The sequence below is a fragment of the Ixodes scapularis genome, unplaced genomic scaffold (assembly GCF_016920785.2).
Source record: "Ixodes scapularis isolate PalLabHiFi unplaced genomic scaffold, ASM1692078v2 PGA_scaffold1__304_contigs__length_218370807, whole genome shotgun sequence".
In the NCBI taxonomy this organism is placed as follows: Eukaryota; Metazoa; Arthropoda; class Arachnida; order Ixodida; family Ixodidae; genus Ixodes; species Ixodes scapularis.
In genome coordinates, this window is record NW_024609846.1 from 90,931,503 (window position 1) to 90,957,403 (window position 25,901).

At 42.6% G+C, this 25,901-nt stretch overlaps 1 protein-coding gene across 1 annotated transcript in view; it reads left to right on the forward strand.

The window, feature by feature from the left end:
* The first annotated feature begins 12,573 nt into the window (after positions 1-12,573).
* The window catches only part of LOC115312677 (neprilysin-1-like), an 87,526-nt gene continuing 74,198 nt past the window's right edge, over positions 12,574-25,901 (forward strand). The window contains exons 1-5 of the mRNA XM_040216171.1: positions 12,574-12,646; positions 17,725-17,784; positions 17,864-18,025; positions 23,470-23,559; positions 23,780-23,988. Of these exons, the coding sequence (XP_040072105.1) occupies positions 12,574-12,646; positions 17,725-17,784; positions 17,864-18,025; positions 23,470-23,559; positions 23,780-23,988 (594 nt within the window). The remainder of the gene's footprint in view (positions 12,647-17,724; positions 17,785-17,863; positions 18,026-23,469; positions 23,560-23,779; positions 23,989-25,901) is intronic.

A 25,901-nucleotide genomic window follows, 5' to 3' on the forward strand; every position in this document is an offset into this window, starting at 1 on the left:
ATGTTCAATTTGCTGCCAAAGACAACGCCGGCTTCGCTCAATGGGACAGTTAATGCTTTCGCATCAAAAAATCTAAAACGTTTGCTACACACTGTGAGTCCTTGCTGTTTTTGCGCACATGTACAACTGCCATACAACAGTAGAATCGTAATTCACGCGCGTGCGTCAGTAACGCTCTCATACCTTTATGAGTAATGCGAGAGACCGCCGATGGACCCCCAGATTGACCCCCAGAATCACTGTATTGAACACACTTGCGAGCGACTAAGTTTCCGTAAGCGATTTTGTTTTCTGCTTAGGCACAGTTTTGTTTTATATATCTAAAACTTCTGCCTCACAAAAAAAAATGTAATATTACTTTTTTTTAGTGAAAATGTGATGAATTCTGAATGAGTTTGTTATTTACCTTGATGTGTCCCTCCATCCTTCTCTAATTTTTCCTTTCCTTTTATATCTAACATTAAAAGACACTCGAACATTTTTCGTCAACCGAGGAATGTTCGAGTGTCTACATTTCTGTAGTTCATCGGAAAGTAATTATGCCTGATCTAGCCTGGCTAACTACATCTTTTTACTATTTTATATAAAAAAAATATGTTTCTTGTAAAAAAAGGGAAGTTTCTGCGTTATTTATGTCCTGCGCAAAGTACTTCTTACGAGATTCGGTTGTCTGGAGGAAAAAGCGATGCCTTTGGGGCATGCATCGTATACGTCTTGATGAACTAACGCAACGTTAACCTAAGAGGCACGTAGATGTATCTGCATTCGACGCAATATTAAGGGGGAAATAATTTATTATGTTCCACGACGAGCCGGATTGTCTTTATTACGGTTCCTGAGGTGAATCCGATTAAAGAGTAGATCCATCAGTGAAAATTTCAACTCTGCGTTTAAGTTAATGCGGATTGCGACTATAGTTATCAGTCTCATTTTACCTCATGTGTCTTTGGCCGATTACTCAGTTTGTCTTGTAAGCATCGGGACACAAAATCATGAGTTAGCAAAGTGAAGTTGGTTCGAAATTTAAATTTTATTTAAAAGTGATAACTGTATATTCGGGTTTTTTTTTGTCGACAGCCACGGGGAACCATATCGTTTCTATTACATTAGGCTCGATCGATTAACCTGCACCTTCTGCACCGGTGCAGAAAAGTGTACGGTGATGTACTTCTGATAGTATATCAATACACATACCGGAAGTGCACCGCTCTACCCTTTTCTGCACCGGTGAAGGAGGCGCAGGTAAGTAGAACGAGCCTATACACTTTTTTACTGTTTACAAACATAAACTGTGTCTTGTCTCCCAGTATACTTCTGGTCCCTTTGTTTCGGCAGGCCTTTCGAACTTACTCATGTAAAAATTCCTGGGACGACAAAGTTCTACGGAAATTCCGAAGCTGGGGATTCAGCAAAGTCCTTATATTGTGGTAGTCAACATGTAAGCATCTCTGCATATAAGTTGTAGCCATGTTCTACCAATGACAAGACTGCGTCAGCAAAAGCCTTAATGCTTTAGCTGTAATTTGTCGTCGGCAAACCATAAAGTCTCGATTTCAATTTTCCATGTGACCATGTCTTCAACACGTAACACAAGGGAAGAGGGTGACACATCACAAGCTCACATCATGGTCAAACGCACATTTTCGCATACATCTCATTGTGCCCTCGTAAGTTTACAGATAACTCAGTCGACCAAAGCACAAAGCGAAATTGTAATCCGGTTTTCATTTTAAAGTATGTAGATTGTTTAATTTCGCGTAAGATCCCGGATCATGACCAGACAGCAGGGGCTGTAAACTTGTCAGCCCGCTAAATTTATTTGTAGGAACATTCGTCCAATTGTGACAAGCTGTCGAGCGGGATATTTAAGGCGAAAGCCTTAAAGGGGCGGTGCAACAATTTGCGGACTTTGGCTAATTATTTGCGGGAATTGATCTCGGTCACATATAAAACGAAAGACCAAAAACTGCTATTTCTTGTTTGCCCTAGTTGTTATTTTAAAAAAAAATTGAAGAAATTGATATCCCTGGCACCCCTCAGCTCAACGTTGAAGCGGCACCAGCCTCGCCTGTGACGTCATTGGCAGCGGCGTTGGTTTCCGGTTGGGTTCTTCTGGCTTCCCTTTACCCGGCGCTCGCCGCTCGCCCGCTCTCTCGTCGATTCTCGACCAACATGGCGGCATGGGCGGACGGCCTGAGCGACGTCGAGCGCAAGATGCTTGCGTATAGCAAGTCAGTTGGGCTTGTGTCGTACGCGAGCACGCCTCCAAAACGCCATAGAGAACAGCAATTCTCCCCAGAGGACTCGACAGCTCCGCCTGACCCAAGTCCCGACCAAGACGGGTGGCGGCTCTCGTCGACAGCATGGCAATAAGTGCGGGTCACATTTCTCAACTTTGCTAGGCTAATCAAAGGTGCTCCTGTAAGCGGTGCAGCCTGATGCCGGCGTCGAGGGAGTGCCTCTGCTGTCGCGAATGTCAGCCTACAGTTGCGACTATGCCGGAGGGATGTGTTACAGGGCACATGGACTTTGCCCTAATCTGCCTCCAGCCTGCTGTGCTGAGGGTAGCTTACTGAGCTCTGGACGAAGCAGGTCTGCAACCGGTGCCGTTTGAACAGAAAGGCGTATTTGGTCTACAGCTGTTGCTGGCCGCCATGCTAGCTGTGCTCTACTCTGCTGGCATGCACACATGATCGCAGGTAATGAGCCCACTTCATACAGCTGAAGGACAGGAATCTTCCTGACGCCAATCCATTGCTAAACGATTACAGGGTCGTCGGTGTCTGCAGTAATTATGTCGCACACAGTACTGACATGGCGAATATTTGTAAATATGCATGTAATCTGTAATCTTTGCTTACATCCGAGCTACCCTCTTGAAACAGCTGACGCCTGCCTTTTTTCCCCTTTTGAGGTTTTTCATAGCCGGTGGGGTCACCAGTGCAGGATCGAATAGTTGCAGCAACGCATTCACAAAGACCACTAATATTTTCTTTGCAAATTAATTCTTGAACTCAAGCAATGTATACTGTCATGGAGTCCCCAGTCCAGCTTCCCTTTCCATTTGAGATGTCAGAACTCATTTTATATTCTCTAATTATAGAGGTGACCCATTTATCTTGTTGTAGGAGTTGCAAAACCTGGATTAGACAAAAATAATGAACATGTGAATAGCACCATTTCATAGTGAAGTGTGTTTGGGAATAAAAACTAACCGTAGTTTCGCATTGCCAAAAAGCTCTGCATCATCGAAGGCAGACTTTCTGGCACGTAGCATTTTGCATATGGAGCCAATTCTAGCGTTTAAAATTTTCCCGAAATTTTTTGAAAACCGCTTGTACCTTGTAATTTGATATTGTCACATTCTGAAAGTTTGGTATCTAATCCCAACTGCTGGGATCAGATTTATTGCACTCGGTTTACAGCGCCACTTGGTGTGTAGGTGAAGGCATTGCACCCCTTAAACAACTGCTCCTGTCACCAGCCGGGTAGCTTGCTCACGAATGATGGAAGCTTTGAAGCAAAATGTTCTTTATTACATGCATTCAATACTTTTACATCCACTGTACTATATGACACACACCTAATGCTATATGACTCCCAGTTTGTGGTCTTTATTCCCCTCCCATCTAAATAGACCGATATCACCAGCCAGTACCACTACGCCGCCGCTGCCGTAATGCATTGAGGAAACTTTTATCTTTCGCACGTGGGACAACCTCGTTCAAGCAAGCACCGTGCATGCAAAGCAGGACACGGTACGAAGAGTCACGAGAACTGCTGTATGTCTCCTCTGAACTACAGTTATGGCGGCGTCAAGCATGCGCTAGACGTTTGATTAGATCGGTCTGTTAGTTCCATCACGTTGTAGATATATTTGTTTTACTGAAACTTGATCCCATTATTTATGTTTTGCAGCTTGTTTTACTTTCAGCACTTTACCCAGCTGTTAAAATACAAGCTTGGTATTGCAGTATTGATAAATAAATTTAAATAAACAACATCGCGAAACCGGCACTCAGGTAAATGTGATTTCAATATTGTAAAGTAATGTTTCCTGTAGCAATCGTTATGCTACAGGGAAAATACATTTGAAAGGCAAGAGATGAAGATTTAGTTATCTCTCAGAAGAACTTAAGAGATGATGATAATGCAATGAATGCAAAGGTGCAAGCGAGCTGTACTTTTTTGGTCGCGCACCAGTCACCTAGCTGTATTTGGTGATTTCTGTTTGTACTTTGTCCCCCTGGTTCCCCTTCTTCGGGCATTATTATCGTCAATCTAGGAGAGTTCAGTTTTAGGTTAAATGCATACAAAAATTGATAAGGTGCAGTCCCTCCTTTGTATCCCTCCAGGAAGTTTGTGAAATATTTAATGGTTGCTTCATAAATTTGATATAACCAAAAACGTAACGAAGATTTTTATGGGAGTCAATCGAGTAAATCTATTTTCCCCAGGAAAATACAAAAGAAGTTAAAGTGTAACGATAATTTTCTTGTGATAATAAATCTTGCTATCTTAATATGTGTAGGAGAAATATTGGTTAGTTGGATTTTAATGGTTAGATTGTACGGTTATTTAGCTGTGCCTACACATCTGCCAAAAGACGACGCAAGTTGTCGATGTCCCGAATTACTAGGGGTGTTCGGCGTCTTCACGGACCAACTGTCGCTTGTCGCGTTCATCACTGCGCAAGCTGTTTTGGATCCCGGCCCCGGAGGCCGCCGCACAGCTGCTGCCTCCTGGGAAATCTCGAAATGGGGAACTCTCCTGACCACCGTGTTCCTGGTGCCCTGTCTCCTGGCTTCCCGCCGAGTAAAGCATCAGTCATCAACCTCGAAGCACCGAGGCAGCTTCATCCGTCACCACCATTGACGCCCTCACTGGGGTCGTTGGTTTACGTCATGTTTTTATGGTTCCTTACCTTAGTGGCTCCCGCTTCCGAGGAACACTGTGCAATGCCGCCACCGCGAACAAGCTTTTTAACCAAAGTAATATGTCTATTTGTGGCCAGAAGGTCACCATCGAGTAGCTGGCGCCACGAGTATATTTCGAGTGGCAAACGATATAAAACATTTCCAAGTCCCTTAGTAGGCTGGCAAGCTATGGTAAAGCAGCTACGTACTGTTATTTTGAACTTCATCAAAATACAAATGAGGGTTCGCATTCATTTTGTTCAGTCAGCTACGGACGTCGCCCTCAGGTTCACGTTTGAAGAAAACAATGAACTACCTGCGGTGGTACGCTGGTAAACCCTGGTACCTAAGTTCAAGTGGATTTAGTGCACAATCTACTTGAGACCACCGTCACGGGCCGCTGCCGCCATCATAAGCCTCAGTTCACGCACCCTCCCCCCCCCCCCCTCGCAAAAAAAAAGAGTTGTTTTATTTAAATATTTCCTCTGTGGATAAAGAAGGCGTTCCGAACAGTCACAACATGGCAGGTGCCCATGTTCTAGCAGATCCGCGCAACTCAAAATCTGCTAGTAATTTTTTTTCTTTTTGGTAAGAAAATAATGTATGCACATGAGTATGTCAGTTGTAAAGATTATTCTCGAGAGCGTGGAAGCAAAACACGACCCGATTACGCTTCGGTAAGATATGTCGACGAAGGCGTGGAGTATTGTTGTTAAGGCAAACGTGCTCTCATAATATCTCAAAGATTTTATTTATAACCAACCTAAACAAAATGGAACGTGACGTATAAAAACTAAATGCGTGTTTTCCCGAATTAAAAATGATGCTGAAGGAAGCGGAGAGTCAATATTATTTGTGCTATTTTCACATTTTGTCCTACTGGATTTTTTGCAACCAATTAATAGGTGATTCCCAGAAATCAGATCTTCGCGTAAATTAGTATCTGGAAGTCGGGAGAATGTACTTGCAGGACCATCACCACGTCATGGTGATCACAATTGATAATTTGTGCGGTGACATCTGAATTTGCTGATGATTAAATCGATATTAATCGGATTTACTTTTCAGACTAAGAAATAAAACACAAAGATTCTAAGAGAGAAATCACGTTTCTTCGTTTGGAAAAACAACACTTGCGGCGATGTTTTCTTTAATTTTTTATAGTAAGAAGGTCTCAATGCACGCTTAGGATGAGAACATGTGTTGCGAGATATTGCTTTTCATCTTGCCGATGAAGGTTATTGCACACCCTTAAGGCTTTTGACATTCTTGTTTGTACCTTATCTTGTTGTGGCATTTCTGAACTGTGATTCCTTAGTGGAGTTAAATAAAAAAAGTGCGTCAAGCTTTTTTGTCGACGAGAACCAAGCAGCGGAAGGACCTACTTTTGGAGCTTTGCGATGCGGCCGCATAAGCAGCGTTGATTTTACTGCAGCCGTGAATACTCGGTGATTAGAGTCTAGCAAAAAAAACAACAAAATATGCTCCCTTTTATGTATAGAAACAACGTTTCCAGAAAGTGCTTGGTGAAAACGTTCTGAATCTATGTATAAAGACAAAACAAAAAAGAAGAAACCTATAGGCGCTTGCGCGCATAACTAATCTTGATCATCCCTCGGCTAGTATACACGTTTTGTCTTATACAATCGTCCCATGTGCTTAGACCATAATACTGCCTTACAAACGTAAACAAAAAGAAAATACTGTGGAGGCGTGTGCTCGAGTTCAAAGGCAATAATTTAAAACTTTTGGAGATTTTGTTTGGTTGATATGCACTTCTGTTGCGGCCGGGAGTTCGCTCATATTTCGCCTAAATGAATAGTCGTGCAATCGACCGAAAACCAACAGAAAACATTTTTATTGGAGTTTTTAATAGACGATATGAAAAAAAAAAATAGTTGGAAGCTGTTTGGCTCTTTTTTTTACATTTGCCGATGTATTACATCAAATAAAGTGTTTTCGCCTCGTAAAACAGTCAAGAGAAAGTTTCTAATTAAACGGTAGTCTACAGCATAATGACGTTTACACTTGGCGAGATTTCAAACGCTGTTTTCAGTGGTTTGATGCATCAAACAATGAATTTTTTAGGTCTAAAAAACGTGTATAACAAAATACAGTAGTTTGCGCATAAAGTGATTTAAAACGTATAAACCTGATTTAAAATAATTTCGATTTGAAAAAAATCTGACTTAAATCAAAATAAATCTTACTAATTATAAATCATATTTGAATGTCTTACTTATTATAAACCATATTTGAATGTGTGAACGTGCTTTATTGTACATTCCACCTTACACAAAGCCGCAGCGGACGCTACGAGCCATCGGAGCCAATACAAGGCCGTGTGAGTCTTATGTGACCATCGCGAGGGAGCGCAGTGACGTGTGAAGAGCGTGTCACGTGATACATTCACAAAGCCGGATTGGTTGGGATGGCTGGTGTCCGCCGCGATCGGACTTAAAGTGAAATTAAATACGGTAAACCAAAAATAGATATTTTATTTTATTTTATTTTTATTTATGACTGGCTCTTGTTACACCACCATGCGGGAAACAAAATACCACACTTTTTTAATTTCCTTAATTACAACTCTTTAAAAGTTTTTAGTTCCATACAAGACTTGTTGTAGGAAATGTTCACGTCATTCGGAAACACGTAGACCTTAATGATCCGAGAGCGCACGGAAGGATACCAGAGTGCGCGGAGACCTGAGAACGCCGGTCTCTGGTTCCAACGACTAGCGGGTAGAACAAACGATAGCTGCCTTTTTCTCAATTTCACTCATCGAAAGGACGATCGCAAGCCGAGTGGTCTACCGCACACCAGCTCGGAGCACCTGGAGCGAAAGCTCGCGCTGCAGAACCCAGGAATCCTAAGTTCAATCCCCACCCCTGCCCGTTTCGATCTGGATGAGCATCGTACCGGCGTGCGGTCATGGATCACTACTGCGTGGTGCACGTTAAAGACCCCAGGCTAGCGGTGGGACTGAACAGGCTAAATTGCTATCTACAGCTGAGAGACAAGTCGTTCATTAAAGGCAGACTGACTTTAAGGCTGTTACATACTCACAACCAATTCTTTTTTACTCGAAGAACACGTTAGAATACGAAAGCCAAACGCAGGACGCCAGCGTTCTGCATTCTAACGGGTTTAACGAGTGCGGTGGAGACGAAAGTTATACGACTCCGCGTTACGAGTTCTTAAGGTTCGACAAGTGCAGTGGCATAGCCTCCTGTATACTGACGAGGCCTGGCAGGTCACCACAAGCAGAGCCGTATATGTAGAGAGTTTGGTCAATGGGAGGCGCGAGCAGAGTCAGGGCGTGCGGCAGAGTTGGAAAGAGGGCTTGGTATGCTCTCTTGACCAACCAGAAGCCGAAAAGAATCCCCTAGCGGTGGTAGCGGCAAACAGTTCTGATCAAAAGTCTATGTTCGCATATGGTTTTAATAAGCGCGTAAGAGTGAAGTGTAGTAACTCTTTGTGGTTGAAAATGGGGTGCACTGGTTGTTTTGATCATGATTATGCAGAAAGATGTAAGAACCGAATGCGCCGCGCAAATCTGTTTTGCACGGACAAAGTGTGACCGCTCGGACGGCAGATTCCCGGCCTCGGCGCTCGGCGTACGGATTATGTCGATCGTTCCGCTAGTCGCACTCTTCCACCATCATTTTGGATTAACGTGATTGAAACATCACGTGTACCATATTTTCAGCCATTGAGAGTTACTCCATTGCAGTTATCAGGTTTGTTTCTCGCGACCACCACCAGGGTATTATTTCCGGCTTCTGGTTGGACACATTCAAATTTCCGAAGACGCCCTGGAACGCGCCCAGCCCGCTTTCGGCCAATGGCGCATCCTCATTTGTCTCCTATACTTCCCAACGAATGGCCAAACTCTCTACATTTACGGCTCTGACCACAAGAAGCAGCTGCCGAAATGGAAAATATGGAGCGGCACACAACGGATGAAAGGAGAGTCACGTGACTTGCGCCCCGCTGCGGCGAGGCGCCGAAACACACGTCTTGTGAGCGGACAAGCGTGTTTCGGGTCCTCGTCCTCCAAAGGATGCGCGGACGTGCAGGTTCCCTCAGAAATGGCTTTTTGATGCTCTCTGCTACCAGACCCTCGCGCTCCAAACCTGCGATCGGGCACCCTATGGCTCCGTCGTCGAACTGCCAGGTTTTGCGAGTGTAGAGGAGGCTATGGCAGTGGAGACAAAGGCAGGTAGCTTTAGGTATTGCCACAAATAATCCTAATCAGACCTCATTGTTCTGACGTCCCCGCGCTCTCTCGTCTCCTCCCCTCAGTGCATCGGCGCGTTGTAATATTCACAGTGCTGACCAGAGGCGCGTAGATGTCAGTGAAATGGAATGCAGACTCTAGATCACGCGCTGCCCGTAGCCGGAAGCAGAAAAAGACACGTCTAGAAAATCCGCTTCCTAGGTTGCTGAACATAAATGAACCACACCACAGCACGCTGTAAATTTCTCGCGGCGGATGAATATAGCGCTGCACGGACTCATTTATCACTGCCGCCTGATGTGTAGCATTTCGTGACGGCAATCCCTCGAGGAATTATATTTGCAGATATAAAATCAGAAATTCATATAAACTGCAACATACTACTTCAAGTTTTATTTTTATTTTAATTTAATCGGGGACCCTTAAAAGTTAAAGCTAAATAAAGTATTTTTATTACAAGTTTGAGGCCTCGTAAGATATTATTGAAAGCAAAATCTAAAGATGTAATTCCGCGAAGTTGTGAAGTCTTCTTCTATTATTATTATTGTCGTTTGAAATCAACCACTCCGACGCCAATGGGTTCAGTAGCTGCTTAGAATAAGTACGACAATTTGTCATAAAAAATGCATGGGCTCTTCTACTGTGAAATCTTCTTAAATGGGTCATGAAACAAATTCGGGTTGGAATGATCATGAGTTTGCAGAGACTTAAAAAAGCTTCTTTCTCGAGGTGAAATTGCGAGGATAAAAGGGGACTACTTATTTCAGTCTTGCTTTTTCAGAGCTCGACGACGGATTTGTGGGATTAAAACAACAAGCATGACGGCAGTCGAGCGCGGTTCATGAATTGGACACGGAACTGAGCAAAAACTCGACTTCGGCTCGGAACCATAAATGCCTCGTCGGACACTCGGGAGCGGTTCGTGTCCAGCACCTGCAGTGATAGGAATAGCCGAAGTCTAACAATGCCTGGAGCTCAGCACGCGTTTTCTGCCTCGTTAACCGCAGCGCGTGTCTATGATTAACGTTGGCGGCACGTGATAGTCAAAAGGTCACGTGGCCGCTTGCACTTTCTCCGAGTTGAGGAGATAAAATATGCTCATATTTCCTGAAATCATTTGGCGACTGCCATTGCATAGACAGAAAAAACTAAGGCAAGCTTATTCAGTTAGTAGTATTTAGCGAAAGTAGAAATAGTAGTACTTAGCAAAAGTAGAAAAATCGTTTCATGGCTTCTTTAAGAGGACAAGTAAGCGTAGTTGCACTACTGATTCACACGACTACTGACAACCCTATTTTATGTTCTGGAGATATTTCTGAAATAACCTCCTTTTGAACGAATAGAACATTTCGGGAGACAGATTTCCCTTAATGTTTAAGGTTATGCCGTGGCATTTGACTGCACAAAATTACTTGGTGCCTTCCCCTTTTACCTTCGGCATGTTGTTTTGCAAAGCGCGAGGCCCACACCAGCGCAGCAGCCTCCCGAGTCGCCTGCTCCACTCAAACGTACGCCTAATTATATAAGGGCGCGTGTCGACAGGGGAAGGAGCGGCGCGGCAAAACTTAAAGGGGCGATGCAACAATTTTTATACTTTGCGCAAATACCACTTCGAACAGATCCCTGATGTTAATGACCTATGAAACACCCGTTCGTTTTTCACCTCACACAACAGAAGTCTCAGAAAAAAAATTAAAGAAAAACGAGAACGTTCACCCCCTTAACTCGAAGCCAGAACAAGTGGCCACGTGATCTGGAACCGATGATATGCCGCCAATGTTGACCATAGCCACGCGCTGGGGTTGGCAAAGCACAGAACACGCGCTCAGTTTCAGACATTGTTATGGCTCGGCTATTGTCGTCGTTGCAGCGATTGGACACGGGCCACTCCCCGAATTTCTTCTCGAGCTAGTAATTATCACGAGCCCAAATCGAGTTCCCACGCAATGCTCGTGTCCAATCTATGAACCGCATTCAAATATCGTCACTTGGGGTGCACTGCGATCCCCACGTTACGTCATCAAAATTTGCAAAGGAGAGATTAAATGAAAAAGTTCGCTTTTGTCCTTGAAATTACACCGCAACAAAGGAGTTTCTTAGCCAGTGGCATTGCGTGCGAGTATCCTTGAGTCCCACTAGTGCCAGTAAGCTCGTGTATAGTGAAAAACATTCCAACTGAATATCGTTGCACAGCTCCTTTAAGCCGGACAGCTCTATACTCTTCGTTCAGCGTACTTGCGGTAGACCACCGGTAGACTAAGCCCTTACACCGGTCCCCGTATCAAGAAAAATTGAAGTTTCTCTGATTGTTCCTACGCCGCACGAAGTAGCTCTTACAAGGTTTGGTTGTCGGAGGAAAGAGCAATGTTTCGGCCATTTTGTTCTTAGCCTGAGACTGAGGCAGGAAAAGTGGAAAGTCTCGGGCTAAGAACAAAATGGTTAACATCCACCAGCTCGCCTGCGCACTCACTAGATTATCAATGTTTCGGCGTTTGAAACGTGAACGTCTTGATAAGATAGCATATGTATCTAATCTAAAATTCACCTGCATGTATCTTAATTGTCGACATAAAGGGAAAAGCTAGTAATGCTCTGCTAGGAGCCGGGCTTTTTTTACTGCGGTTCTTGAAGTGAAAACCAGTATAGTGTTTTCATGTTTAGACTGGGTGGTTTACATTTGTTTGCTCAGCACAGCAGTTAAAGAATTTGGTGTTCAACATTTGATTTGGTGTTGGAAAAATGTTTCGGGGCACTATTCTCCACGTGGGTATATATATATATATATATATAAATATATATTTATATATATTTATATATATATATATATATATATATATATATATATATATTTTTATATATATATATATATAAAAATATATATAAAAATACACACTATAAAAATATAAAAAATAAAAATATAAAAAAAACGTCGCCTATAAAAATAAAAAATGTTTGCTCAAAATTTCCAAGAAAGACGTCATAATAAAAAAACTAATAAAAAAACTTAACAATCGTGAAAGCATTTTTAGGTGCAGGAACACCTGCCATTTTAATGCATCTCCCAAGAACGCAGATATGTTTGCACTTGTTTAAAGGTTATGTTTCATCATATCCTGGTTGCCCTTTAAAGTCAGCAACAAAATGCGTGAGATGAGCACGCTGGACTCAAAACAGACCTTCTGAAGAATAGATTCCAGTGGCTACTGGACGGGGAAACGTACAAGATTCAAAGGTGCGTTAATCTTTATGCGATAGTTTTGCTGAAAACATGAAATAATAATCGAGCATTTTAGGATTTTGATAATATATTACGCATGCTCTTTTCAGTCTTAGAAATGGTTCTACAGAAATTCAAGAAGCACCTCACTGAACATTGGTTTTTGGATATCTCTTAGGTTTAAAAAATTGTTTGTCATGGACCGAAGGATAGCAGCACTGATCTTCGTGGTGACAGCATTCGCCAGTTCAAGGACTGCGGAAATCAATGGTATTATGCGCCAATTTGCAAGTAGACCATGATGATATTAACAACAATCATTTAGTTGTTTCACCTTAAAAAACAAACAAAAAAACTTGCATCGCAGCGTATGTTGTTGCGTTTTTGAGAGACCGTTCTGTAACCAATGAGACGAATAACTGCCAAGTAAATCCACACGGAACCCATTGTCAATCAAAGCTTCTACAACACAGAGCGTAACTTGTAATTCCAGGCTTCTTGCTTCGTGGTTCGCTCAATAGCAAGTTTATTGGCCAGTGCAGTAATATATTTCACGGCAAACTATCACAAAGTTATTCAAATTTTCCACGCTCTGAATGTTTTTAACTTTCAGTGAACTAACTCCCTGGCAGTTGTTTTGAAAGGCAAGTCAGTCACATGCACCAAGCTTGTCACAAACAAAATATGAGAGATATGTCCGTCCTTTCATGTGTCTGTCGAGAATAATGACTTCGACGATATTAACGCACGCGACGTTTGGTCCACCGAGTATCTTTTTCGTCCATTGTTGACATTCTAGAAGTAAAATCGGGTGAATCGGATGATGTAAATCATTAATCAGGCCATATTGAGTGCACACTCTATTACCAGAGTGTTAATGGCCTTTGGACCAAACCTTTTGGATTTATGTCTGAAATTGCAGTCAATTCATACGCCATTTTTGCCTTACTGGGACTTGTCTAGAGGACAGTATCCTAGTTCTCAATATTTGCTTCCATGTTAGTCAGTACTTCGAAAATTCCGTTATTATGTTAGCAATGGATGGAGATACAGAGGTGGTGTTCTAACGGCCGGGGAGGTTTCTCTGCTTTCATTGCGAGCATATAGATAATTGTGAGTCACACTCGGAATGCGTACGGATCCGGGTTACGTCGTGCGACGCGGTTTATTATTTTATTCGAAACTACTATTTTCGGCCACACACTGACTCGGAAGTTGTTCACGTCATTTAAAAAAAAAGCACAATATCTCGACGTAACGAAGATTCGTGTGCAAATATATGGACACTTTAACCAGCAAGGCCTTAATTGGCTGGCAGGTAATGACTCGGTGGAGCATGATGTCAGCACCTTGAAAGTCTCAAGCCTTTTGAATTATATTTATCATAATGATTTTGAACTTCGCGATACTATTCAGAATTCAGCGGGAAATATTCTCGACATTGCATTAGTGCCCTTGCCAATCTATTTTATTTTGTCTATCGCCGACCCTTAAATGAATACTTATTGCAGAGTAGTGGTGATAGCCTTAATATATATAAATAACTTCAGTGCTATGGCTGCAAGCCGATCCTGAATGAAGAGTGAGATGGTACAGCTGTTGAAGCTCTTACAAAGGTAGTATTGAGCGCAATCGACAGCTCTGCGCCTAAGGTAAGCTGAGCTGACATGAGCCGCGGCTTGCAACGCAAGCTTTGTTATCAGTAACTCTTTAAAAATTCGGGGCTGGACAAGTAGCACGCCAAATTTAGTGATGTCGCACTTCGGCGAAGCGCTCTTTAGACGAGACGAAGGTTTGCATTTTGCTAGGCTTGAGTCCGATATGTATACCAGGCCCGAAATTGTTCGGAAATGTGCACTGTCAAAAGGAAACGAGCTGCTAAAGTGGTCCGAATACAAAATGACTCTGTTTATACAATTGATCTATGCAAAATTGCCGACGTATTTGCAGAACAATTTAAATCCTGTTTTTTGTCTGTAGCAGTCCGTGGCGAGAGCTCAAGGTGCCTAGGCAAATCCAAATTGTTTTGTTTTATCTCCCCTGACGAAGTCGAAATGAAGGAAAGCATTCGTAGTATGAAATTTAAACCGCCTGCTAGCGCAGTTGAAATTCCCAGTTTTATTATAGAAGTGTGTGCTGAACAAGTTTTAATTTTATGAACATACAATTTTCAGAGCATATTTTTAATTCATCACTGCGTACTGGAATATTTACATCTGACTGAAAACGCTCTGTAGTTCTTGCGATTCATAAATCAGGCGTTCATAACATTGTAAACTATCGCCCGTTTAATTACTCTGCATTTTTATGAAAGGTCGTACACACGTCTCGACTGGCACTCCAGCCAAAAGATAAGCCTGAAGAGCATGGGTGTTTGAAAAGCACATCAGTGGACACGAAACTATGCTCTTTATTATATTGTACAGATCCGTTCGTTCGTGACCGGGAGCATGTTGATGATTTAGACACGTTGACATGTTTAAATCATTAGATAAGGATAAGGGATAGTCCAACGCATTAACGGACCTCCAATCAAAAGCTTAAAAGAATGTGCATGGACAAGCCTCATTCTTGGGACAAATATTTAGCCCCCTTCTCTTCGTGTACCGTGAGGTTCTTCAGGCAAGTGGGGAGTTCTCCCTATTTGAATTCAGCTACGGCCACCGTTTTAGAGGTCTCTCAGTGCTAAAGGTAATATGGGTCGCAGACCACTTAAGCTACGATGTCCAACCAACGTACAGATGCGTGCTTGATTTCAGACACAAGCTGAAACAAGCCACTGAGTCAGTGTAGGAGAAACTGCAGGAGTCTCAGCGAAAGCAGAGCAAATCCTTCAATAAGAAGGTAAAAGAATGACAGCTAGAAGTGTGAGGACGAATGTTGATTATTTTCCCTAGAAGCAGTAACAAGCTGTTGATACAATAGAAAAGTCCATACTTGATGGTGGAGAAGAAGATGGATGTGCACTACGTTCTAGACTCCGGTCACACGCGCAAGCTGTTTCACGTCTATATGTTGAAAGGATGTGAGGAACGAGCAGTTTAAACAGCCAGCAAGGTGCATGTCAACGCATATGTTGCAATCGAGTATTGTGATGATAGAAAGGAGCTTCCCTGAATGAGCGTCAGGAGGACCCAGGGACCAGAAAATGTCACCCGGTCAGAACCGTTAACCTAGGAGCAGGGCGCTGAGGTGAACGAGCTCGTCCACGGATACAAAAATGTGTTATTCGATTTGTTGGGTAAAAAGAACCTTCTGTAGTTTTAGTTACATGTGTCCACTACCGTAAAGACACTACAGTACTCGATTCCTTTCGCAATCAGGAAGGTAATCAAAACCGAAGTTCAAGTGATGTTGAAGTTGGGGGTGATTGAAAGATCGACTTCCGCCCACAATTCTCCCCTCGTCGCTGTGCGGAAGTCAGATATACGGAAGTTAAATTTAACAGCTCTCCGGCTCTAAATGAGGAACCCATCTAGGCAGGAAATGTTTATTTTGTAAACTGGACTTATCCAAAAGATATAGGCGAATCTTTTTATCGACGGATTCCAAGGCCAAAACGGCATTTTTAACTGAGACGGGGTTTACCAGTTTAGGTTTAAGCCCTTCGGAATTAAGGCGGCATCAGTCATATTTAATCGGCTTATGAGTACGCTGCTGGCAGACATCCCAACAGTACAGCACTATATCGACGAAGCGCTAAGAGCAACCAAAGCTTGGGAGTAGTACCTAGCCGCGTGGGAAAAAAATATCTAAGCGAATACGGCGCACCGGAATCACGGGGAAACTCAGAAAATTTGAAATTGGAAGAAATAGAATAACGTTTTCGGGCCATGAAATGGGGAATAAAAAAGTAAGGCCTCACTCGCAAACTTTGTAGGAGACCAATTGCGGTGAACGACCCCGGACCAAGAAGCAAGTTAGCGCATGTCTCGGATTGACGCGATACTACCGCCGATTCATCCCCAACTATGTCAAGGCGGCTGGACCATTAGTTAAACTGTCGCGGAAGGATGTGCACGTGGAAACTAAAAGCGACCAAATCGAAACAACATAATGGTGGCCAGGGCGTCAGTGTCCTCTATCCGCCGATCAGGCAACTACTGAGATGAAAAGGTCTATACATTTATTCTACTCCATAGAAAACACAGTTTTGAAACGAAAATCTATATGGCTCTTCAAATCACAAAAGATTACCGAAGACGGAAGAAAGGGGATAAGGGGAGTACCTTCTCACTTCGTCTCCTGTGGAACTCCCGCGGTTGGGCACGACGGTGATAGGATGCTGCACAGGCACATATTGGCCGATGTTTTCTCCTTTCTTCAACGCCAGCATCATTCTCGAAGGGAGGCCTTTTGACCCCCATTCCCCCTCCGCGTATGATAATAACTCGCTACCAACGTTATTATTAGTGCCACTAAATAAGCTACGCTTCAGAATAACAACACTTGACCATATTGTTTCTTAAAATCATGGTTGCCAGTTATCTGAAGCCTTATCTGAAAGCACAGAAAACGCTTTTCCGTCCTCCACAAATGTTTAAACAGTTTGCGACAGGGTAAAGAATCGTTGCATGAGCTTCCTAACACCGAATCTAATGCTGAGGAAGTCGCACTTTTGAATCATGACGATCGGCAGTTGTGCATGCTCTGCACAAGCACCAAAATGGTGGCGCCCACAACATTGTCGGGGAACAGAGTGCCGAAACTCTAAGCGCAGCTGATTTAATAGCTCCAGTTACTATGTAGCGTTGGTAGTGAGCCACCGAAGCCGGTCTGACAATGTCACGTTATTTAATGGTCACAAGGTCGCAAAACGACGCGCCCTCTGCGGGCTTTTTTTTTTTTTCTTTTTTTTTTCTACGTTTGTTTTAAGTATAAGGGATATCATACTGAACAACAACAAGGGCACATTTCACACGCCGGCGACAAATTTATAATTGAAATGCGCCAGTCAAGACTAGTATTTCCGAAAGTAAGGTTTTTTAAGAATTAAATTGTTAAGTATTACTTTACATTGTCCACATGACCTACTCCCCGGAACTTTATCCTAGGGTAATATTTCTTAATTATAATTGCTCTTTCAAGTATATACAGTTGTTCGTAAAATCTCCTGTATGTATAAGCGTTTGCAAGTGCGACTTGTGGGCGCTGTTATCTTGCTGCTGGTGTGGGTAGATCGTCTGGCAGTCAATTACTGCTGGAGCGCACCCACGGTTTTCAGACTGGCGCTCAAACAAAACGTTATTCATACACGGTGGCCAGAGTAGCTTTCGAGGTGCGGCTGCTTGCAAACGTCTATAGCAGTAAAAAATCTCTCTAAATAAAACTGCGCGACGATATTTCAGATGCAGTGCAGCAGGATCCCCATGATAATGTATGCCAAACGCCTGAGTGTAAAGAGATGGGTAAGAACGGACTTGTTTTTTGCCGCGTGATAATCCCTCCAGATTTATATTATCTGAAATGTATTTTATACTCTTACAGGCATAAAGCTTAGCCGTGCAGTTAACAGAAGTAAAAATCCATGTGATGATTTTTATGATTATGTGTGCGAAAATTGGAAGCAGGACAACACCATTCCGCCATATTTGCCAAGCTATGGACATATATGGTTTGTACGAGAGAAACTGTCCAAGAGACTTAAAGGTAATTTTGATCCTTAACACGGCTATATTTGTGTGACTAAAGTTGAAAAACTAGCTACAACTATTATATTTAACTGATACCTAAAATTGCTACAATTTTGTAATAATAAATATACAAGTTATTGTATTTAGGTTAAAGGAAAACGCGTGTGATGTCTTAGGTATGCTCACTATTGTTAAGAAAAAATTTAATTTCTGACTTTATTCAAAATAAAAAAAAGTGAAATTTCTGACTTTAACACCACCATGCTTGGGTCACGTTGACATGTATTTTGAAAACAAAGGTTTAAAAAAATGATTGTACGCGTTTCTAGAGTCACAGGCCTTCTATTGCATACTTAATATCACAAGCAATAGCGAACCTAAAATTGAAAGCAAATGGGGTGTAAATGAGAAATGGGCTAAGCTTCGCCGCGACATAAGAAGAAAGTAAAAAAAATGCTAGTCTAAGATTTCGTTACCAGCGAGACTTGTGATCAAAGCGAAGGATGATGATCCAAAAACTCTCCTTCCCAATCAGCAGTGGTCGCTTACCTTCCACTGTGGCGAAGAAACATCATTTCTGCCGAGGTCCCATTTGGTGTGCGTCCTGTATTCACTAGAAGTGGGCTTTATTTCGGTGTTTATAAAACACTTTCAAATCATACGAAAGATAGGGGTGCGATATTTTTCGGTACTTTGCGAACATGCATGTTCTCAAAGTGCTATCATGAGAGCACTTTTAGAGACGGACGAGGGGGGAGACCAATAATATGTGCTAACTTCAACTTTTTAATGTTCAGAAAGACATACTCTGTGCCATCGCGCCACTCAATTTATACTCTGGCCTGCCGCGGTTCGCAAGAACTGGGTCATTTTAACATAACATTTTATCAGGTCTGTCTCTATATTTTAGCAAACCGTCGCCGTGCTCCACTATCGCACAACCAGAGCCTTTGAAGCATGCTTTTAAATGCGCACCCGAGTGATACCATGTCTAGTTGGGTACAAACGCCATCATCATCATCCCACAGAGGCACAGTTTCGGTCTCGGTCTCCAATTGAAAAAGAAAAAAAAAATTGTTATTGTAGCAAAAATATTAAACAAAAAAAAAAACTTTTTTTTTACGATCATTTTATTTGAGGGATGCCTGTCCTAACCTAGTAGAAAAAAAAAGCTTTCTTTCCTAGCTTCAGTGTCCTGTTAAAATTGACCGCATCTCATCAATGTGAATGATGTTGATTTGGGCGAAGCTGGCGGTGCTGATGATGCTGATTTTGTTCATAGGTAGTGCTGATGGTGCTCATTTTTTTATTTCTCATAGGTAGTGCTGAGTTTCGGGTTGCGTTTCGACTTCATTATTACTGCTTTATGATCGGTGAAATGCAGAGCCAGTGGTTCTTCTAGCGAATCAATTTGGATCCGCTAGAAGCCGTGGGAAGGCATCTCCACTGCTTAGGTCAACGTTTTATGTCAGGAAAAGAATGTGCGTTATGGAACGTGGTTATATACGCATTTGAGCATTCGACCGCAGCGCCCTCTCGTCTATACGTTCAGCCAATTCATGCAAAGTTTAACGCGACTATATACGCACTTGACCGCAGCACCCTCTCCTGTATAGACGTTGAGCGGCTACATGCAACGTTTCATCCATGACATCCCCAGCTATTGAGCTACTACCATATCTCAGAGCCTCCTACTCGTCCCGCAGTCGTTGCGGAGTGGTTAGGCGATGGACTAGAAAATCATTGGGGTCTCCCCGCACAGGCTCGAATCCTGTCGACTCGGCAAACAGTTTTTTTTCATCATTTTTTTTTATTTTTTGCCCTACACGAGCACGTGAGCTAACGAGCACGAGCACGAGCACCAGCAAGATCGATGTCAGCACGGACGCCGGACGGACACCTAAAAAAACAGCACAAGCGTTGTTTTTATTACGCGCTTCTTGCCTGCCGTTGTGCTTGGGCCGCGCGTGCATCGTATGGTACGGAAAGTAGATCGATTGAGCTCAAGTCATATATTGAACTGCTCATGTTATATTGCAACAGACTATAGGCAACATTCACTGGCGGCCATAGCTGCGTACGCGACTGCTGAGCGTGTGCTGACGGCGAGCTCCCACAGTTCTTTTGCAACGTGCATTCCGCACCGCCAAGATTGCCGGTCTAAGTAGTCACTCCCGCGAAAGTTTGCGGTGAAAACCGTTTTTTTTTTAGCACTGTTTGAAGTTTACAAAAAAGCTCGAAATATTGCCGCACGCAGGACCGAATTAACGTGCCAAGCTCAGTCACAGACTTCTAGGAGAATCATGTTTATTTTTACTCGGGACGTAAAGGCTCGGGACGTAAACGTAAAAGTTTCGTCCGACTTCCTTGCTCTCAAAAGTGCCTGCCCAATCTCGCCCCAAACGTTCGACGCTCGAACCTTCTGGGACGAAGTTTCGAGATACTTCGCGGGACCTTGTCGAGTCACTCCCTCTTTCGCTTGCTGTTACGCCGCCGAATCGCCGCTCACCTTTCTGCTGTCTGGACGCTCGTTCTTTATTTTGTTTGGCACAAGTTCGCCCCCCATAAAACTTTTGGTTCAAAACGGGTTTTTCGCCGCTTCTGCGCCTGTCATTCGTGACAAAATGGTACATATATATAATATATAGAATTAATTATTTAGCAATGCCTAATTTTTTGTTTGAATTTAATTGCATTCGTATATAATACGAGGCGAAATTTAAATAAAAAAATAAATAAATATGTTTTTGTATTGTATTTAGTCTATAAAAACAAGCTTAAACTGGGCCGTTTTCAGGGTAGTTTTGTTTCAATCTACTCTTCTGTATAACCGCAGTAGAAGAGTTTTCAGCCTATTGGGTACGTATATTTTATGCATGCAATACCTTTATACCCTTATAAGAAAAGGTTTCTTTGATATTAAACGTAAAGTAGAGAAAAACGTCGTTTTGACTACAATTCAGCTGCAAATTTCGCATTGAGGTTGTTCAAGTTATACTATACAAGGTCACTCAAACAAACGAGTTTACGCCTCAATAATTTGGAATATGCAAAGTTTAATCTAAGTAAAAAAAGATAAAGCGAGAAAATATTCGTTTAAATTGAGCACCCATGATATTGCGCTGAGTGGTTCCATGCGGCTACTTTTCCGCACAGCACGTAGAAGAAGGGTTTTATCTTATACACGCTACAAGCTGAGGTGCTTCATCCGGTAAATATGGGCCTTATTTAAGCGCTGTAGTAAGTAGCACCAAAGCTGATGAAAAGAAAACATAATTTATTCTTATCTGCAATTTCCAGGAAGCTGGTCGAGCCTCGAGAGTAAACTTCACAAAATTTTGTTTTTCATAAAATATCTTTGAAAATCTCGTTTTTAAGTAAACGTTGTGGTTTTCAGACGTTTTTGACGCTTGAACATCTTCAGTCACCTAGTACGACGTTATCGATACACAAAGCGCTTAAGTTGAAATTGGCTTAAAGTGGCGAATCCCGCGCACCATTTGGGGCGACTCCTGTTTGGAATCTTCAAGCTAGTTCGTCTAAAATTTCTTTCACGATAAAATTTGGTACCCATAAAATGTTTACACCATGTAGGGTTTTTTTTTGCGCCCATGTAATGAGCTCTAGTGAAATGAATATTGGGTCTTGGTACAGTTTGTGAAGGCTGGCTCTTTCCGCCAAACGTTTAACCTTTCCTCCAATGAGATCGCAGAGACGTTTTCCGTGGGAAGTTGCGAACAATTTCCATTCAAGCGAAACACTAAAGCCTTCATCGTGAAAGAAAGGTTTCGAAAGTTATTTTTGTTTTTGTTCTGTGAGTCTGCTCCGTCGGAAAAGTAATAAATATTTATTAGTTGTGGCAGGTCATTCTTTAGAAGTTTCAGAAGCTCACAATGGAATGCATACATTGCTAGAGTATCATGTTTCCGGCAGTCTGAAATGGCAGCAAAAGATCTGGCAGATTATACTTCACAGAATTCTTGGGCGAAAATAAAAAAATAACAGGGCAGAGTCCAGCCTGGTGGGATGACACAGTGATAAGGCTGCGGGGCGTCTTGTAGCAGGAAACTGTAGTTAAAAAGCTATAAAATGGTTATAAAATGGTGACCCTTGACTTCATTCAACTTGTCCGAAAAAATTCATCTGTTGTTAACAAAATTGTCTCAAGCGTGCAACGCACGGCGCTCATCCACTGCTGAACTTGAACATGGTCGACCTGATTGGTGTTAAGGACAGGTCTTTTCTGGAGAGGTTACAATGTATTTGGTACCGCGGCACACGTCGCACTTGACCAACATTACAATCCTTTTCATAAACTTGACCCACTGCGGTGGCTAATAATTCTTCAGTGTTCTTCTTGAGTTCACTCGCGTGTACCATTAGCTTCAAGTTTTGGTGCTGCACGCATACGCAAAGAGTGTGCCCCGGCTAAAACACAGGTTGGAGTGCGCATATATTGGCAAAAGGTGGAAATCCAATGTTTAGGTTTGAGCCTGTCTTCCATTCTTGGTGAAGCTCTTTTAGGTTCATCAAAAGTAGCCATTTCTGACGGTCGCGCAGCATATATTCGCTTGGTGGAGATTCCGGTAAATCGTATGACAACGGGTTATCGTCTAGGTTATCGTCCTCGAAATCTAGGAGCGCATCCTGATCATTGCTCGATTCAGACGAGCCTGATAATTCCATTTCTATATGCGGCACAAACGCAAAACAGTGACCTGCCTGCCAGGCAGGAAAAGCTCGAACTGCACACCTGTGAATGTTTATATCATATGTGACGTCACGTCCAAATGGCGAACCAGCCAAGTGGCAAGTTAATTTCGGAATCGGTTTAGTCGTATTTTAACAATTATAAATTATGTAAACAAATTTTTAATGATTTAACCGCTGCGCCATAGGCGAAGTTTTCAGCACCCTTTCTCAAAATATGTTTTGATACAAATGCTCAAACTGACGGCGGAGCTGCCCTTTAACAACGTAGTACATTAAGTATGAAGAAAAGTATAGATGAGACAATTTAGAAAAAATTAAAGGGTCATGAGACGATATCGGTTTGGACTGTTCATAAATTTGCAGAGCCGAATACTGGTTCAAGTCTGGCTCCAGTGTTCTCTCACAGACCGCCACTGATTCAGATGCTTCTTTGTCCCGGTGAAGTTTTGAGGATAAAATGGCACTTTTTCCGTCATTCTTGACTTCGCAAAGCTTGATGACGTAATTGTGGGATAAAAAAATCTAAATCACGACAATCGAACGTGGAAAATGATTGACATAAAACCGTTTGTAAGTAGTGTTGACATGATAATCAGCAGTAATATCAGACGTTTCGTAATTAATCGGAGTTGCCCTTTAATACATTACGTTCTGGCCGAAATTATAAAAACAGCATTTTGTAACGTATAGGTGCATGAACGAATCAAACCTCCTCAATTAGCTCTTCTCTTCTTATGCCTTTTACAGAAATCTTAAGCAACATGACCCCACCAACATATCAAGCTGAATCTCTTAATGACAAAATTGCCATAGCCTATCAATCGTGCATGAATGAAGGTACGTATTTAGAATTAATATCCTTAAGTATAAGAAAACGAGGTTGAAAAAAGGCTGTTAAGTTGATGGCAGATATCTCTCTGCACATCCACACGTTTTCATGAAATCGCACTTTACTAATTATTTGTCTCTCCTAATTTTAAAAGAAAGCTCCATTGCTAAACATGCACACATTTTAGTTTCTGGCTTTCATTAGTAATATCTTGTGATACATTTTCAGATTCGTGCCAACCAGAAGAAGAAATAAGCCGGCTACGAAAAACGTTGACAGATTTTGGCATCCCTAAATGGCCGATGATACCTGGTTCAAATGAAACTATCGACTGGAAAGAAATATACCGAAAAATACGAGTTGGAGCAGACACGTCGTTTATTTTTAGCGTTGATCTCTTACCTCATATTTTTAACACGTGGCAGCTAGCCATTTACGTAAGTAGCGTCCTAAATATTACTATTTGCTCTGTGATGTTTGCAAACTGCACCCAGAATTGAAAATGTAAGCTTGCATTAAGTAAAGCAACGTAATCATTACCTGTCAGATTTCTTGAAAACAAAACGACTCAATAGAAAATATATATATGAAACTGCTAGGAGGCCTTGTAACACTGTGCGCGCGGCCATGCATGTAGCATCATGTTTGTTTCAGACTCTTGGCATTTAGAAGGCATTTACATTCTATATGCCTTTCGGGCTCTTGGCATTTACCTCTGTGAGTGAGATGCAGAAACTTTGTGATCAGCCAACCAGGACGAAGGACTAGGCCGGCGTGCCTTTTTTGATGACACTTCATTTTTCTTTCTTTTCGACGTGATGGTAAAACGGTAAAGCCACATATCAATCGCGGTAGCGGTAAAACAACCTATCGATCGCCATCCTAGCTCCATACCCATTCATGCGAATCAAAGTTGCTTGTTTCGGGGGGTTCTTACTGGCGAAAGCCTCGATGGATGAAGATTTCTGAATTCCTGGCAAGCAAACTGCCACCTCGGTATTATTTTTGAGGTGTTCCGAACAGGTCGAATCAATTTTAGATAACTTCGAAATAAGTAGAACACAAATCGCTGACGCCGTGCCGGAAAACGAGTATTTGTCCGATCCTGGTAGAAAGACTGAATTTCGGTATCGGTGTTGTACTACGCGACATTTTAAACCTATCAACAAAATTCCCTTGCATTAAACAAAATTTTGATCTCAGCCGCGAAAAAAAGAAAGAAACAAAAAAGAGAGGTTGCGATATTAATTTTAGCTTCACCGATCCGCTCGGCGCCTTTAGCATCAGGTCACTTTTGTGCTGCCGCCAATATTGAAGTTCTAGCTTCTTTGATGAACCAAATCAAGTCATGCAATCAAACTTTGTGTTCAACAAAAGCGACAGTAAAATCGCCTTTCTGTGACTGAGTTTAGAGCGAACAGACACGCCGTCCCAATCTGTAATGGTTTCCTTTCTACATAAATACATTCTAAATTCTTACCTACTTGATTTTAGAAGTGTTGTTTTTACAAAACTGGTATATGACCGATTCATAAAACGGGTGAATCAACGGACGGAGCGATCACCTGACGACATGTCCGCGGAAAGTTCGTCTCTCAAGCGCATGCACAGGAAGGAGACGACCAGCAAATGACAGTCACGAGGGACTGAACCTATTCGCGACCCTACTGTGCCGCAGAGTTCCAGCATCACAGTGTGACGCTGTTGTCCCAGGACCAAATCGACGTTTACTGCTAGGAACACGTCGCTACCGCGAAAAAGAATCACCGTCAGCCGCTGTTTCGTACAGTGCGAGAAAGTACACCCTGATGTACTTGGCGCAAACCGCCACTATCTTTAATAACCCAAGGCATAACAGTGACCCAAGCATGGTCCTGCACGAGAAGGCTTAGGCCTAGAAGCGACGACGTCTTGGACTTGCGGAGTGGCGTTTGGAGACGCCTTCAAGAACTCCGTGCTTGCACACGGCACTCGGGTAGAGCACCGTCACAAAAAAGGACTTGCTAGCTGGATGAAAAGTCGATTAGAAGTGCAAAAAAGATCGCGGCGTGCTAAACGAGTTGTGACGGAAGCTACTTGAATCTTCACACGGACCTGCAGGAGTACCGGATTTTGCGTCGCGTCAGCCAGGCAAGGTTTCTGCAGCTGATTTTACTCGTAGTACCAAGAATCGCGCGACGAGATGAACCAGCGAAAACACAAAACAGAATAATGCGCCATCTTTGTTTTGTTTGTCAAAAAAAAAAAAAAAGACGTTGTAAATTGCCAGGCTAATCGCATTTCAAAAGACAATCACCCGCAAGGAATCCGCGAGCGAAAACGCGCTCGGCCATTTCAGTCCGCGCATCCG